This window comes from Dendropsophus ebraccatus, chromosome 11, assembly GCF_027789765.1.
Source record: "Dendropsophus ebraccatus isolate aDenEbr1 chromosome 11, aDenEbr1.pat, whole genome shotgun sequence".
Taxonomy (NCBI): domain Eukaryota; kingdom Metazoa; phylum Chordata; class Amphibia; order Anura; family Hylidae; genus Dendropsophus; species Dendropsophus ebraccatus.
The window spans coordinates 42476356-42494593 of NC_091464.1; the positions used below are offsets into that span (position 1 = coordinate 42476356).

Sequence of the window (18238 nt, forward strand, 5' to 3'; positions counted from 1 at the left end):
CGGGGGGGGGGGGGGGAATAGTACAGCCTCAAAACAACCATAGAGATTCTTTGTCATTATAATTTTTTTTATGCTTCCTTAAAGTCAATTTGCTAATAAAGTTTTCTGTGACACAGCAAAGTTATATTTCATACTGAGGTTTTTAAGGGTCCGTACAGGATCTGCAGATGTCGATGTAACTAACTTATAGCATCAGATCGGCAACACAAAATATGTAGCAGATCTTGTATGTACGAATGGATCCTAAAGGGGTATCGTCATATTGCAATGATGGATCTTGTCCCCTTCCGACCTGTTTTCTCTTGCTTGCGGTGGCTGGGAAGCTGAAATCAGGGAAGCTGAAATTATGTAATTGACATAAATTTCTAGAAGTAACGTGTATACTGTATCTGGCAGGCCTACGCTCTCTACGCAACTACCTTTAACATCACTAGGAGTTACAGAAATTGCATAACTTACCCAGTTTGGCTGTTTTAAGCTTCAGGCCTCCACAACCAGGCTGGAGGGAACCGCAATGCCATGGCGGTGAGATGGGAATACCCCTTTAAAGATTACACCTTTTATACAATTAATATTTTTAACTGTTTGAAAATGTATAGTATCTTACCACTCCATCCCTGCTGTCTGGTCTCTTCCAGGTGCTACAGATACTATTTTAGGGGGGGGGGGAATTATTAAGAATCTTTTTGTAGATCTATAACCACAAACCGTATTCCCAACCAACATTGACATCCACTTGACTACAAGCCGGACTGTTCTCCTGGTTGTTAGAAAGAAGAGTATGCCCTAGGGTGGCCATTTCTGAGACCAACATCCATCTTCACCCAAGTTTCTATCCTTGAAGCCCGTTGTATGCCAACTACCTACATTAACCCAGTTACTTTCCTGGTTCTTCCAAATCGTTTTGCCACTCTCCATATCTTCACCAATACTTTATCAGTGAGCCCCATGCTCTTCTTAAGGGGTTATCCAGGATTAGAAAAAGCACAGCTACTTTCTTGTAAAAACAGCACCACCTTTGTCCTCAGGTTGTGTGTGGTATTACAATTTAGCTTTATTCATTTCAATGGAACTGAGCTGCAAAACCCCACACCCAAACTGAGGACAAGAGTTGTGCTGTTTCTGGAAGAAAGTGGCCATGTGTTTCTAACCCCTTTTAAGATTTTTTTGCTCCACCAAAAAAGTGGAGCTTTAACAGGAAAGTTAACTCCTGTTTTTGCTCTATTTTTCTTTAACACCATTTATTCTCTTAGTTCAGCAAAGATCAGAATAAGTCTTGAGAAAAAGTAACCCCCTCTCTAGGAGCCCAGCAAACTAGGGAAATGTATTACTAATATCTGCACCAAAATACTTGATCTCTGTCCTCAGGTATAATCATCATATGCTTCTTCCAAAATATAGTAAACTAATAGAAATGTATGGATACATATATATAATCTATCAGTCTTATGATTGCACGTTACATCTAAATATGTGTGATAAGAGTGTGAATACAAACCTGCTTAATGTGAATTACAATATTTTACTGAACCACTCTGGACATTGTTCATGAAAAAAAATCAGGAAAACGTATGTAAGAAATTTTGTTTGGTAAATTATTTTGTATTTATTCTTTTAATAAAACAGCTTATGTAAATGAATGTGTTTTTGTTCCTCTTTAAGACTTTTTACAGACATTTGCATTACTAAAGGGGTAAGAACCTAACATCTGAATGCTTATTCTAAAATATTTTTTTTTACATAAAATACATGCAAAAGGGCCATCAATCAGAAAAATCAGAAGGAATAGAAAATATAAAGGAAATATTTATACTCCTTCCTCTTCTTGCTCTATCTCAAAAACTGCAGCTGTAGTAACCTTAAGATTTTCTATAAAAGTCCCCTAGAGAGATTTAAAGTGTCGACTGTTTACATTTTTTTTTTTTGCAGAAATTAATAGTACAGGCGATTTTAAGAAACTTTGCAAATGGGTTTATTAGCCGAAAAATGTATTTTTATCATGAAAAAGCAGTTTAAAGCTCTCCCCCCTGTCTTCATGGTTCATTTATGGAGAGGGAAGGGATTGATGGAGATGAGGCACCAAAACAGGACAACAAAGAGTTAATTTGCAGCTACATCACCAGGCTATCTCCTCTGAAATCAGCACTGACCTCTCTGACCTCTGAATAGTGGCTTTCACACGGCTCCCGCTGTGTAATCCTTTGTTCTCTGCTGGAGACTAATCTCTCCCCTCTCCATAGGTTACACAGGGCTCGACTGATGTAAAAGAGTCGAGATTTCCTGATAATGAGCAGTGAATGAGAGGGGGGGGGGCTGGGTAAAGTCTTTTTGAATGCAGATAATGGCATATTTGCATAATAAACCCAATTACAAAGATTATTAAAATGGCCTGGACTATTGATTTCTGCAGGAAAAAAAAAATAAGACAGTGACACTTTTTAATGTGCCTGTCAGCATGGCCGCTTTCAGATTAGCAGCAAATTTAAAGTAGAACTCCGGGCCACAACTATAAATCCACAGCAGGGAGTGAATGCAGGAACATAATAAAGAATGTATACTTACCCGCTCCCAGACCTGCGCTGGCCTCCTCGGGCTCCTGACACGTCACAACCCATGCTCAGGAATGCATGCACAGCCAGTCAGTGACTGAAGCGGGACACAATAAAAATAAGTTACACATAATGAAAAATCAGGAATCATTTAATTGAAAACTCATTTATTCACTATAGTAAAATAAAGGACACGAGCTGGACTTCAAGTTTCCATGCACAAGAACACAATTTCTTTGTGTGTAAGTTGGGTCTGTCTGGGAAAATGTATATTTTACTGATAAAAACTGTTCCTGTGTATGCTGCAAATGAAACTGTCATTTTGTAAGATTTTTCATCAGTTTTGGAAAATCGTGTTATTTATTCCCACTAATGTGTTATAGCTTTACCACATGCACTACATTGTCTTATGTATTTTCACCCCGCAAATTGTTTCTCGGTAAAATAAAAAGGTATCATTACAAGGTACAAATGGTTCCACAGAAAAAACAAGCCTTTAATAAGGCTCTGTAGATGGAACGATAAGAGATATGGCTCTTAGAAGGCGAGGGGGAAAAAACGTAAAGGAAAAAAAAATTGGCTGTACCTATAAGGCTAAAGCAGGCTGTGTCCTTAAAGGGGTTTTCCCATCAGATAAAGTTATCCCCCGTGATGTGGAAAATGGGAACCTCAGCTTATCATTTCCATCTTCCGGACACTGGCTGTATCCTCAGGCCCTGCCTCGTCTTGCTGTCAATCATTCTGGAGAAGGCGGGGCCTGAAGATACAGACAGAAGACTGGAGACCTGGATTGGATCACAAGCAGGATGGATGTAACTATACACCGCTGCTGGTAATCTTATATATCAGTGCTGTCAGTTTTCTCTTGGTGGCTGCACATAACTCTGAATACTTAGGACAATGTGTGGCTGAGAATGATAAATTTTAAAGCCTGCTCTAAAGACTTGATCAGCAGAGGCATTTTCCTCATGGTTGACTAATCGGTATCACTTTTACCCAGGCTGATTATCAGACGCAAGAGCGTTTCCAGCATCATTCCTGGCCGATAATTGGCTTGTATAAAAAGGCCCTTTACTCCTAGAGAATGAATAGAGTGCTGGCTTGTATGTGCCACCCCATTCTGATGGAAGACTGGGGTATCCGTTCTCCAGATATCTCATGGGGGTCCCCAGCGCTTGGTCAGCTAGTTCTACCCTATACTGTGGATCATCATCATTCACCTTGCTGGTAGGGTCTATTTCTGCACCATCTGATATTGTCAGCACTAACTTGACAATGTCACACTATGAAGGGACATCATTTTCACTGTAAACAATTGAGAGAAATCTTACCCATGTCCAGTAACATATTATTAGCCGCATGGTCCCACGCGCTCTATCTTCAGGCCATTCTGAAGATAGAGCGTGCGGGACCCAGGGATGAAGACAGCGCGGAGAAGAAGCCTGGACAGGTAATGTATGCTGCTGCAAGGACATCGGTAACGATGTCCTTGCAGCCCTCGCTCAACGATCATCGGGCCGTGGAATAGGCCCAGTAAACGAGCTGCGATCTAGCAGATCGCCGCTCGTTTACATCGTTGATCGGACCCTTAGGGCCCTATTCCACCGGACGATTATCGTTCAGATTATCGTTAAATCGTTTGAATCTAAACGATAATCGTTCGGTTGAAATGCAGTTAACGACCGAACAAGAAATCGTTGATCGCTTTATAAGACCTGGACCTATTTTTATCGTTGCTAGTTTGCAAACGTTCGCAAATCGTTTACATTGAATAAGACGTCGTTCGGTTGCTCACAGTAGATATGAACGCAATAGCGAATAAATAGCGAAGAAAAAACTATCGCAAATACGATCATAAGTAATGATTGTCGTTCCATGGAAATGAGTGAACGTTTTCAGGTCTTTCGCAATAGCTGTCGTTTGAGATCGTTAATCGTTAACGATTATGCGAACGATTATCGTCCGGTGGAATAGGGCCCTTAGTTGTAAGATCTTCCTAGATGTGGGTTGTTACAGTTGTATTAGGTAGCTCTGTCTTTGCAGCGGATAGCAGTGTCTACCACAAAGAGAGAATGGAAAATGCTGGACCTAGAACCTATGTGATGTGAAAAGGTGGATATTCAGGTTTATCGGGCTGTATACCTCAGATAAATGTTGGCCCATACTCCTGATATAATATGTATAGGGATAGCCCGACAACTTACATTAGGGAGTATCTGACTTTAAGATGCTGGAAATCACTTACAAAGCAGCTACCATTACAGCATACTTTTTTCCAGTTTTGACCACTAGATGGCAGAGGTATTTTACAGTTATTACAAATTGTGGACTATATTATATCAGTTATTATATATATTATATACTGTATTTTCCTGCATATGACTACTTTTTAACCCAGGAAAATTTTCTCAAAAGTCAGGGGTTCTCTTATACGCCAGGTGTCGTCTTATAGGGCGAATGCTGAAAAACTATGGAACCAAACTGTAGGATCTGCAGTCGTTGCATATGGGGGGCTAGCTCAAGAACGACCGCATCTCCACAGTATGGGGGGGTGACCATATGAAACACACCTCTTTCACCTGTCTGGCTCACCCTTGTATCTTACTGTATTACTGTATCTCCTTCTCTGCCTCTCAGATTTCGCTGATGTCTGAAGTTTTTCATTATTTTTTATTTGGTGTGGGGTGGTCTTATACGGCGAGTATATTCCATATATTACTCTGTATTTTATTAGTAATCAGATTTTTATAGACATCATGCAGAAAAGATATAACATCGTGTAACATAAAGCAAAATTATCACCAACATCCATAGAAAAATATAAGGATAAGATGTGCATATCAATATGATACAAAGAAGTAACAATTCAATGAAGGCATAACAATGTGAATTCGTAAGAACAAAAAATGTCAGTGTTTACAGCCATTTTCAAATAGCCAAAGAAAGAAAAAGAGAAAGAAAGGAAAAGCAAGAGGAAGAAAGGGAAGAAAAATAGAGAGAGAAAGAGATGGAAGAGAAGAAGAAAAAAAAAAGGGGGGGGGGGGGGGCGAGAGGAGAAGAAAAGCACCGAGCAGGCTCCACCGGAAGGACAAAAAACTCAGGAGAAAGAATAGACAGATCATGTGTCCATAACGCTTTGAGGTACACTATTCCAGGGTCTACCAAATGATCGAGAGAAACTCCTCAGAGTCCATAAACAAACGCCATGGTACCCAGATTTTATTGAATTTATCAGATCATTCATGTACCTCTGCAATAATCTCTTCCATTCATCTTATTTCCCTTATCTCATGTATCTATTCAGCAACAGTGGGCAGGGTAGGGGTCTTCCAATCAAACTCTAAGATAAGAGGCTGCACAGAGAAGGGAAGGCCTCTATTATGGGGGCTGCACAGAGAGGCAGGGCCTCTACTATGGGGACTGCACAAAAGGGGGGTGGTAGGTCATCTACTATAGGAGGCTGCACAGAGAGGGAGGGCCTCTACTATGGGGACTGCACAGAGAGGGGTCAACTATTATAGAGGACTGCACAGAGAGGGAGGGCCACTACTATGGGGTGTATGTAGTGTCCCAGTACAGGCGTAATGTCTGCAGAGCCCATGAATGATTCTGTAAGACGTAACGTGTGACTGATCAGTGTAACTGGCTCCTTAGAAAGCATAATTATCCCCGAACAGCTGAGGAAATCAATGTTCAATTTTAGCATTATAGCTGATGATGACTTTATGCGGAAATGCATCCTCCTGGACCCTATGATGTCTTGCACTGAATAAAGAAGCATTATTTAACTTGGTGAGTGCCGGGATGTCTGCATAAGCCCCACCACAGAGTGCCGACTCCCCAACTATACACAGACTATCCAGACTCACCTCTCCCCGTGCCTCTCCAGCACTGGATTTCTGCTCCAAGACCCCCACTGGGCTCCAGGATCTCGTGATATCACCTGAACTTTGAGTAAATTGCCTTCCGGCGGAGGTCCCAGAGCCTGTAAGACAGCACATCGCGGGCTAGGGGAGAGGTAAGCTCGCTTGGTTGTTATATTCTCCCCTGCTCCTGCCGCCTGTCACATTATGGGGATAAAGCGGTATTGGGAGGTAACAAGAAAAAAAGCATTGAAGTTATACTAACATCGCTCAACTTTGCCTAGTAGAGGAGATGTTTTCTTTGGGTATTTAAGCACACAAACAGGGGTAATGCACAGCCAAATCAAGGGTGCTCATTATGTAGCATACAAAGCAACAGTACTATCACATAAGAAAAGGGACAGATGTATGCTATAACACACTATAAGCACACCACTATTCAGTCAAATAGAATAATATAGTCTTTATTACCAGTATCAACACAAAACAAAACACCACCCTACACAAACCCTACATTAAAAACATTTAAAAACACATACAATACTGTGGGGATCCACTCAAAATAAATGGGATCCCTAAGACACCACCCAGCTCAATAAAGTTATAGCCACGCTCTACCAGTAAATGATTGCTGTCAAATACAGCCAAACCAAAATATAAATAACAAAGTGCAACAGTGCAACAGTGCAAAGATGTCAAATGTAATACAGATATGCATATAAGACTAAAGTGCACACAGGGAAACAAGTCACCAGGTAGAGCGTGGTTTTGCTGAGTGGGTCCAAGAAACACCCTACGCGTTATGTCCCGTGACCGGAACTTCGTCAGGGGTAAATATCTGTTGTGCAGGGTTGTTTATATATCCAAAATAATAAACGTCATTATATAAACCTGTGGAATAGTTTATCAAACTTACAAATAGAGGGGAGGGAATCATCCGGAGCTCCGCACACATCCAAGATGGCGCCCGCAGCGTTCTTAATTCATTACTGCGCCTGCGCCAGAGCTGAAGTTACAACCCAGTTTTTACATAGAGCCGCAGTGCGCATGAATGTGCTGTAATGCCAAAAACCAAAATGGCCGCTAAGGTTACTTGTATCCTATGCGCATGCGCAACCTCCGTCACTGGGGGCGTACACAAATACTAATCACCGAAGTGATTGCCGTACTCTCACTGTTATTCAGGCTACTGTACTTTACCATGCATAATTTATCAGCTGTGTATGTTATTAAGGTTAAGTGCTACAAGTCATTTAACAAGGTGACAGGAACAGCAGATCTAAAATACCTGCTAAATATATAATAGAAAAAAACTTATTTTAAAGTGGAGCAATGCTACAACACTGCTCATACACATGAAATTAAGCCACTATACAATCCATAAGTTGTGAAAAAATATATATATGTATAAATAAATAAATAAATAAAAAATAAAAAATAAATAAAAAATTATAATAATAAATAATAAAGAATAAATAAATAAAAAATAATAATAAAAAATATGAAAAGACTAAGTGATAATAGAGCTACGTGCTAGTGCGTGAAATGCAAATGACACCATAAACATTGGTGAACCCATCCTAATAAGAAGTATATAAAAGAACATATAAAAACCTTATCCCAAAATTACTAAAAACGGCGAGTACGTAGTTGAGCTCAGTGCATATATAAATATCAACTGGCCTGGAGAAATACCTAAGACTGTACCACTATGTTAAACCACATGTGACGCTTTTATCCCCCCTGAAAATTCTATGTCGTATGCTCATTCTATGGTACGTAGATCATATACACTACCTTTTCACCAAAATTACTATGATCGGCGGGCACAAAAATTAAACTCATCATGTATATATACTATAAATCAACTGAGTATAGCGCTTAACCCCCCCAAAAAAAACAGCAAATTCACGTGCGCACTATAAAGTTCTTTAGTCATAGCAATAGCTATTTCAGATATAAACAGCCGCGTACAGGAGGATCTTAATTATATATGGCGCCATTTTATTTTCCATATGTATCATGGATCATTCCTATTGGATGTGGCGGGCTCACAGAGACTCCCTCCCACCCCAGTAGCACACCATTATGAAATAATCAACAACCGTGTACATCATGCCTTATAAAAGAAACACTTATCAAAATACTATAGTATACAATTAAGTAAACAGGACTTTCACCAGGAAGGGACTCTATAAGGTATTTCAGGGGATCAAGTATCTACTTTACCATAATAAATAGACACTTATCACAAAATGTTGAAATGTCCATTTATATGAACAGACCTCCAATACGAGCGGGGTTCCATAGCGGATCTTAACGATCGAGTTTTGTTGAAAAAACACATGCATGTTCTACAGAGTTCATAATCAGTTCCAAAAAGATCATAAACCGTTCGGCCCACTTGCTGGCACCTATCACAGAGGTGCCGAAATGGCGGCAGTCCTAAGTTGGCCAAAAGAAGATCCATGAGGAAATCCGTCAAGGGGAAGAAGAAAAGGAGGGGCAGTCTTGAGAGATAATACAACAATTCTTCAGAATTATGGGCATCAGCTAAGGGAAGGTTTCCCACACGTCCACGGGGGCATCAGATCAGGCCCGGACTGGTAATCTGGCAAGGCGGGCAAATGCCCGCTGGGCTGGCCAGATTACCAGTCCGTGGGCCGCCCGGCTGTCTTATCACCGCTGCGGCCCGCTCCTGACATGCTCCTCCGCTCCAATCCAATCAACGTGGGGCCGATGCGGCCCCTCGTTGATTGGCGGAGCACGTCAGGAGCGGGCCAGCCGGGGTGAGGTGAGGTGAGCGGGCTGTGGTGGCGGGAGGGGGCTGCGGTGGCGTGTCTCTGCCCTGTTATCCCCCCAAGTGCCGAGGGCCGCAGACGTGCCGCGCGCAGGCACGTCTGCAGCCACCTCCACCAGGCCCCCAGCGGTGACGTCACTTCCCTGACGCGCCGCTGAGGACCTGGAGGAGAGAGAGGACGAGCCGCCGCCGCCGTGGACCGAAGATGCAGCCGAGGAAGAAGCTGCTGGGAGCGAGGTGAGGTGAGAATGTTTTTTGTTTTTTGTTTTAACCCCTTCACATGTGGCCATGCAGGGGGGCTATTCTATATAGGAGGGGGGTGCAGGGGGGGCTATTCCATATTGGAGGAGGATGCAGGGGGTCTATTCTATACAGGAGGGGGTGCAGGGGGCTATTCTATATGGGAGGAGGATGCAGGGGGCTATTCTATATGGGAGGGGGATGCAGGGGGCTATTCTATACAGGAGGGGGATGCAGGGGGGCTATTCTATATGGAGGGGGATGCAGGGGGCTATTCTGTATGGGAGGGGGATGCAGGGGGCTATTCTATAGAGGAGGGGGTGCAGGGGGCTATTCTATAGAGGAGGGGGTACAGGGGGCTATTCTATATGGGAGGGGATGCAGGGGGGCTATTCTATAGAGGAGGGGGTGCAGGGGGCTATTCTATATGGAGGGGGATGCAGGGGGCTATTCTATAGAGGAGGGGGTGCAGGGGGCTATTCTATATGGGAGGGGGATGCAGGGGGCTATTCTATACAGGAGGGGGTGCAGGGGGGGCTATTCTATATGGGAGGGGATGCAGGGGGCTATTCTATAGAGGAGGGGGATGCAGGGGGCTATTCTATAGAGGAGGGGGTGCAGGGGGCTATTCTATACAGGAGGGGGTGCAGGGGGCTATTCTATATGGGAGGGGGATGCAGGAGGGCTATTCTATATGGGAGGGGGATGCAGGGGGCTATTCTATACAGGAGGGGGTGCAGGGGGGCTATTCTATATGGGAGGGGGATGCAGGGGGGCTATTCTATACAGGAGGGGGTGCAGGGGGCTATTCTATATGGGAGGGGGGTGCAGGGGGGCCATTCTATATGGGAGGGGGATGCAGGGGGCTATTCTATATGGGGGGGATGCAGGGGGGCTATTCTATATGGGGGGATGCAGGGGGCTATTCTATATGGGGGGGATGCATGGGGGCTATTCTATACAGGAGGGGGTGCAGGGGGCTATTCCATATGGGAGGGGGGTGCAGGGGGGCCATTCTATATGGGAGGGGGATGCAGGGGGCTATTCTATATGGGAGGGGGATGCAGGGGGGCTATTCTGTATTGGAGGGGTATGCAGGGGGCTATTCTATACAGGAGGGGGATACAGGGGGGCTATTCTATATAGGAGGGGGGTGCAGGGGGGCTATTCTATACAGGAGGGGATGCAGGGGGCTATTCTATATGGGAGGGGGATGCAGGGGGGCTATTCTATATGGGAGGGGGATGCAGGGGGCTATTCTGTATAGGAGGGGGGTGCAGGGGGGCTATTCTGTATGGGAGGGGGATGCAGGGGGGCTATTCTATATGGGAGGGGGATGCAGGGGGGCTATTCTATATGGGAGGGGGATGCAGGGGGGCTATTCTATACAGGAGGGGGATGCAGGGGGCTATTCTTTATGGGAGGGGGATGCAGGGGGGCTATTCTATATGGGAGGGGGATGCAGGGGGCTATTCCATATGGGAGGGGGATGCAGGGGGGCTATTCTATACAGGAGGGGGGTGCAGGGGGGCTATTCTGTATGGGAGGGGGATGCAGGGGGGCTATTCTATATGGGAGGGGGATGCAGGGGGCTATTCCATATGGGAGGGGGATGCAGGGGGGCTATTCTATACAGGAGGGGGGTGCAGGGGGGCTATTCTGTATGGGAGGGGGATGCAGGGGGGCTATTCTATATAGGAGGGGGGTGCAGGGGGGCTATTCTATATGGGAGGGGGATGCAGGGGGCTATTCTGTATAGGAGGGGGGTGCAGGGGGGCTATTCTGTATGGGAGGGGGATGCAGGGGGGCTATTCTATATAGGAGGGGGGTGCAGGGGGGCTATTCTATATGGGAGGGGGATGCAGGGGGGCTATTCTATATTGGAGGGGGATGCAGGGGGGGCTATTCTATATGGGAGGGGGATGCAGGGGGGCTATTCTGTATGGGAGGGGGATGCAGGGGGGCTATTCTATACAGGAGGGGATGCAGGGGGCTATTCTATATGGGAGGGGGATGCAGGGGGCTATTCTATATGGGAGGGGGATGCAGGGGACTATTCTATATGGGAGGGGGATGCAGGGGGCTATTCTATATGGAGGGATGCAGGGGGCTATTCTATATGGAGGGGGATGCAGGGGGCTATTCTATATGGAGGGGGATGCAGGGGGCTATTCTATATAGGAGGGGGATGCAGGGGGGCTATTCTATATGGGGGGATGTACAGCAGGGGGGCTATTCTATATAGGGGGATGTACAGCAGGGGGTCTATTCTATATGGGGGGATGTACAGCAGGGGGGCTATTCTATATGGGGGGGATGTACAGCAGGGGGGCTATTCTATATGGGGGGGGGGATGTATAGATGAGGATGTTGCTGGAGCATGAAGCCTAAAATGTCTGTCTGGCAGATCCCGTGGAGAGGAGTCCTGGCCAGAGAAGCCTTCATGATGGCCGGAGCCAGATGGAGAAGAAAAGGAAAAGTGGACGTTTGGTCATGCAGAGAAGACGCCTACTGTGAGTGACAGGATGTAATTGCACTATAATCACTTATCAGGTCTGCAGAACCTTTATACAGCTGGGATCTACCTCAGTATCAGGGGTGTCAAACTCCGGCCCTCCAGGTGTTGCAAAACTACAATTCCCACCATGCTTTAGCTGTCCAGGCATGATGGGATTTGTAGTTCTGTAACAGCTGGAGGGTCGGAGTGTGACATCTGTGTTCTATTGTCACTGTTCTGGGAGAATATTGGTCTTTATATAGTGGCTGTTATTTGGTGCCAGTATAGTGGTATTATCCAGTCACTGTATGCTGCGGGCAGTGGGCATGGTGTGATGGTATGGTGAGGGTATTATCCAGTCACCGTATGCTGAGGGTAGTGGGCATGGTGTGATGGTATAGTGGTATTATCCAGTCACTGTATGGTGAGAGTAGTGGGCATGGTGTGATGGTATTACTCGTATTATTGGTAATATTAGTGTTGGTATGGTGTGATGGTATAGTGGTATTATCCAGTCACTGTATGGTGAGGGTAGTGGGCATGGTGTGGTGGTATAGTGGTATTATCCAGTCACTGTATGGTGAGGGTAGTGGGCATGGTGTGGTGGTATAGTGGTATTATCCAGTCACCGTATGCTGAGGGTAGTGGGCATGGTGTGATGGTATAGTGGTATTATCCAGTCACTGTATGGTGAGAGTAGTGGGCATGGTGTGATGGTATTACTCGTATTATTGGTAATATTAGTGTTGTATATAGTGGATTGTATTCAGTCACAGTGTAGCGGTATTAGTCATTATGTGGTGATAATGGCAGTGCTCATGGTGTGGTGATATTATTTGTTACTTATATACTGGTAGTATTGGCAGTATTGGTGGGTTTGCTTAATAACAGTATGGCAGTAACGGGTACACTATGGTGATATTTGCTTACTGGTGTTATTAACTATGACACTGTTATCATGCACATAAAATTCTTACCTATGTTACCATTATATATCCTTCAATTTTTCATGTGGCCCTACTGATAGATAGATGGATAGATAGATATCCAGTAGGAAATGGCTAACTAGCAGCTTATTATGTAGCTTTGACCGCCATTATATGGTGTGCAAACATAGTCAGGATAAAAGGGATTTAAAAAATATAGTAACTTTTGTCCAAAAACAGCACCATCCTGTCCTCAGTGTATGGTTATTACAACTTGGCTCCATTCACTTCAATGGAACTGAGCTGCAATACCTCACACAAACTGAAGAAGAGTGTGGCGCTATTTCTGGAAGAAGGTGGCCATGTTTTTCTCCTATAAAGGGAATCTGTGAGGTCCGTACCAGGTCTAGAGCTGTAGATCTCAGCAGACAGATGTGAGCGAGATATCACAGACAGGACCTTTAGTCCAGTGTAAACTTATATAATTGTCCTTTTCATTTCCAACTAAAGTTTCACAACAGCAGCGGCAGTAGCAGCAGCACCCTACACGTCCATCAGTCAGAGCAGGAAGGGGCGGGGCAGAAGGTGCTGCTGTGGCTCCACCTCTGTGACACTTCAGCTGGTAATGAAAAGAACGATTATAGAGGTTTACACTGGACTAAAGATCCAGTCCCTGATCTGTACGCTGGGATCTACAGCTGTGTACCTGGAATAGACCCCACAGGTTTCCTTTAAGGGAACGTTCATACCTAATCCAATGCGGATTTGATGCTTCTGATTTAATCAGTTGAATGAGTGCATATATATGCCACATCAAATCCACAGCAGATCATGTTATAGCATTATTTTTAGGTGCTGATGGTGGGGTTCACATGTTTAAGGGAGTAGTGGGGACATGGATAAATGAAGCAGAATTTGCTACAGCTCGTATTTTACACGGCTATCCATGATATATAGGGAAGGATATGGTATGTGGGCTGCTGGGGTTTGATTGCCAGGGCTGATTTTAAGTCCCAGTCCGGCCCTGCATCAGATACTCATGTTACCTAGTGGATAAAAAATGATTAAAGTGTAAGACATACAAACAAACAAACCATGTGTGAAATGCTAGGGAAAAAAAAAAAAAAAAAAAGAGGGATCTCGTGTGAAGTGACATGTAAGAGGGGGGATAAAGGATCCCCGCCATGTAAGTGGAGCATGAGTGCTGAATGTCCCCTGCGCAGGGAAGAAAGTGTTATAACACTGATAATTCTATTTGTAAAACCCTGTGTAGAGCATTTCCTCATTTATTATTCTTTATTTTTTATTTATTTATTCTTTATTATTTATTATTATTATTTTTTATTTATTTTTTATTTTTTATTTATACATATATATATATTTTCACAACTTATGGATTGTATAGTGGCTTTATTTCATGTGTATGAGCAGTGTTGTAGCATTGCTCCACTTTAAAATAAGTTTTTTTCTATTATATATTTAGCAGGTATTTTAGATCTGCTGTTCCTGTCACCTTGTTAAACGACTTGCAGCACTTAACCTTAATAACATACACAGCTGATAAATTATGCATGGTAAAGTACAGTAGCCTGAATAACAGTGAGAGTACGGCAATCACTTCGGTGATTAGTATTTGTGTACGCCCCCAGTGACGGAGGTTGCGCATGCGCATAGGATACAAGTAACCTTAGCGGCCATTTTGGTTTTTGGCATTACAGCACATTCATGCGCACTGCGGCTCTATGTAAAAACTGGGTTGTAACTTCAGCTCTGGCGCAGGCGCAGTAATGAATTAAGAACGCTGCGGGCGCCATCTTGGATGTGTGCGGAGCTCCGGATGATTCCCTCCCCTCTATTTGTAAGTTTGACAAACTATTCCACAGGTTTATATAATGACGTTTATTATTTTGGATATATAAACAACCCTGCACAACAGATATTTACCCCTGACGAAGTTCCGGTCACGGACGTAACGCGTAGGGTGTTTCTTGGACCCACTCAGCAAAACCACGCTCTACCTGGTGACTTGTTTCCCTGTGTGCACTTTAGTCTTATATGCATATCTGTATTACATTTGACATCTTTGCACTGTTGCACTTTGCACTTTGTTATTTATATTTTGGTTTGGCTGTATTTGACAGCAATCATTTACTGGTAGAGCGTGGCTATAACTTTATTGAGCTGGGTGGTGTCTTAGGGATCCCATTTATTTTGAGTGGATCCCCACAGTATTGTATGTGTTTTTAAATGTTTTTAATGTAGGGTTTGTGTAGGGTGGTGTTTTGTTTTGTGTTGATACTGGTAATAAAGACTATATTATTCTATTTGACTGAATAGTGGTGTGCTTATAGTGTGTTATAGCATACATCTGTCCCTTTTCTTATGTGATAGTTCTTTGGGTATTTGCTACTGCTTTGGACAGTTCCTGGCATGCAGCAGAGAGCACTGTGTCAGACTAGAGAGAATACACCACTTCCCGCAGGACATACAGCAGCTGATAAGTACTGGAAGACTAGAGGATTGGCACTTTCTGACACCAGCTGATATAAAAGTGATTTGTATACTGTTCTGTATGGCATCCCTCAGTATATACAACCACAGATTGTTTGTTATGTTGAACTGTTAGTAATATTCTGGAACGTTTATTACTATGAGATGAAGGACAATCCATCCTCCTGCTGTGTAGCTGTAAAACCATCTCCTCCCTACACACACTGCTCATCCTTCACACAATGGGGGAGATTTATCAAACATGGTGTAAAGTGAAACGGGCTCAGTTGCCCCTAGCAACCAATCAGATTCCCGAAATCTGATTGGTTGTTAGGGGCAACTGAGCCAGTCCCCCTATGTGACTGTGACATCATCGCTGACACAGCCTCACAGTACAGCTCTGATGAGTGATGACATCACTACGGATGGGCAGTGTTCTATGTGTCCGGGCTGCACTGGCCTCACTCCTGATTCTGCACTTGTAGATGATGGAGGCACAGAGTGGACTTGTGCTATTTATGCTATTAGCTTCGGGCTTTGGGATAGAAGAGGTGACTGAGACATCAGGTAATGGCTTCATACTGGGGAAATTTACTTTTCTACATGGAAATTACATTTCTGTATTTAATGTCTGTATTTTCCTTTCTGGACAGTGACCTCAGGGTTAGTGAGTGCCAGCGGACAGGACGGCGGACAAAACAGTGAGTAGTCACTTCCATATACATACATATATATATATATATATATATATATATATATATATATATATATCTCAAATAATAATAATAACTGTCTGTGTTTATTACTAGGCGGAGGCCTTATCAGCCTGATTGTCGCTGTGGTCCTTGCTGTTGTTACCTTCATCTTCTGGTAAGTTTATGCTGCTTATATTCTCTGACTAAGCCTTAAGCTTAAAGGGGGACTCCTGTATTTTTTTTTTTTTTTTCAGATCAACTGGTGTCAAAATGTTCAATAGATTTGTAATTTACTTCTGTATAATAATGTGCAGTCTTTCGGTACTTATCAGCTGCTGTATATCCTGCAGGAAGTGTTGTATTCTTTCCAGTCTAAAATGGTGCTGATTTTCAAATAAAAGTAAATTATAACTCTCTAAATTTCTGACACCAGTTAGTTGATTTAAAAGAAGAAGAAAAAAAACACGCCAGAGTCCCCCTTTAATATAGAGGCGGTGTTATTATCTTGCTTCATTTTCTAGGAAACAGAGCTGACATGTAGCTTTCTATCAGACCTCTAGAGGGCGCAGTAACTATTGCAGCCACATTATATACAGATAAGGGGATGGCTGCTAAATGAACAGGTAAATGAATATTGTCATCTATAGAAGTTTATCTAAGGACTTTGCTTTGTTTCACAGCGCAATATATTGGATTCGACGCAGGCGTCACCAGAAGGCAGAAGAGACTGAGTTAAGAGAGGTCATTGTACAAAACCAAGGTAATACTTACTATATCATAAATGTCTTATAGGGGCATTTTTATCTTCTTTCAAATCAACTGATGTCAGAAAGTTATATAGAATTGTTTTCTACTTCTAGTTAAAAATCTCCAGTCTTCCAGTACTTATCATCTGCTGCATGTCCTGAAGCAAGTGGTGTATACTTTCTAGTCTGACACCGTGCTCTCTGCGGCCACCTTTGTCCTTGTCAGGAACTGTCCAGAGCAGGAGAGCTTTTCTGTGGAGATTTGCACTGTGTCAGACTGGAAAAAAAATGCACCACTTCCTGCAGGGCATACAGCAGCTGATAAGTACTGGATGACTGGAGATTTTAAAAAGAAGTAAATTACAAATCTATATAACTTTCTAAAACCAGTTGATTTGAAAGAAAACAACTTTTTCTGGAGTACCCCATTAAGATTTAGATCCAGATCCCCCTCAGTTACCCTGTTAGTGTTATACTGGTTGTTGTCTATGGCGGCCTGTATTCTGTCTATAGAGCAGCAGGTAGAGGCTCATAACACAGGATGATTCTGATGTCTTCCCTTTTACATTGCAGATGTGCCAGAGGTCAATGTGATTCCAGAAGAGGTAGTGGACGGCAGAGATCAAACCACCACCGAGGAGGAGGCCGAAACCATCAGTCATTGGCCAGTACATGTACATGTCAATACCATCATCAGACATGTGGCTGATTGTAAACCAAAGCTGAAGAAACATGCACCGGTAGCAATGACACTTTATGAAAAGACGCAAGAAATTAAAAGGAAGAGACGTTTTAAAAGCCTCCGCTCCTTCTTCAAATTCCAGAGGAAAAAATCGTTGACCAGAAGCCAAATAAGAAAGGAGCGTGAGGAGAAATGCAGACAGGTCGGCCTCTGGCTGGAACGAAGACGAGGGAAAAAAATTAAAATAGAAGAAAAAAATCCCCAAAAGATGAGGAGATCGTCCTGTTTATGCTGTGGGTAAGGTTCCATGCTGGTCATGGACTTCAGCTCCCTCACCAGTCATATTTCTGACCCATAATAAATACCATCTATTGAAATTCTGATGACTTATGGCCGTTCCTTCTCCAATCACACTCTGCAGTTATTAGGAAACATCAGTATAGCTGGTGAAACACGTAGGGAGGTAGGGGCAGGTACCAGCAGGGGGCGTTCTTTTTCAGGACATTCTCACCACTCAACCAGAAGGGCATAACAGGGTCTAGATAAGAAGGATATAGAAAGGCACACATCACTGGCTGCTCCTCTACATCCCGGCTTACCAATTCTCTATTGCTATTTGTTACTGCTGTATTGGAATTGGGGCAATATATTGTATTTTTCTGCACAGAAGACTATTTTTTTTAACCCAGGAAAATCTACTCAAAAGTCAGGGGTCGTCTTATACGCGGGGTGCCATCTTATAGGGCGGGT

The 18238-nt window shown here is 43.5% G+C and overlaps 1 protein-coding gene across 1 annotated transcript; it reads left to right on the forward strand.

The window, feature by feature from the left end:
* Window positions 1–15846: 15846 nt before the first annotated feature.
* On the forward strand, window positions 15847–17848 carry LOC138767966 (uncharacterized). The gene is made up of 5 exons (XM_069945896.1): window positions 15847–15932; window positions 16019–16066; window positions 16175–16235; window positions 16741–16820; window positions 17380–17848. The coding sequence occupies exons 1-5, from the start codon at window positions 15851–15853 to the stop codon at window positions 17787–17789; spliced, it is 681 nt and encodes a 226-aa protein (XP_069801997.1). The 5' UTR covers window positions 15847–15850; the 3' UTR covers window positions 17790–17848.
* The last annotated feature ends 390 nt before the right edge of the window (window positions 17849–18238 follow it).

What these genes read in the sequence shown, in the direction of transcription:
- LOC138767966 (XM_069945896.1), top strand. Translation starts at nt 15,851, where the DNA reads ATGATGGAGGCACAGAGTGGACTTGTGCTATTTATGCTATTAGCTTCG. An exon ending in ACAGGACGGCGGACAAAACA is followed by an intron (nt 16,067 to 16,174) that starts GTGAGTAGTCAC and finishes GTTTATTACTAG; the next exon opens with GCGGAGGCCTTATCAGCCTG. An exon ending in GTTGTTACCTTCATCTTCTG is followed by an intron (nt 16,236 to 16,740) that starts GTAAGTTTATGC and finishes TTTGTTTCACAG; the next exon opens with CGCAATATATTGGATTCGAC.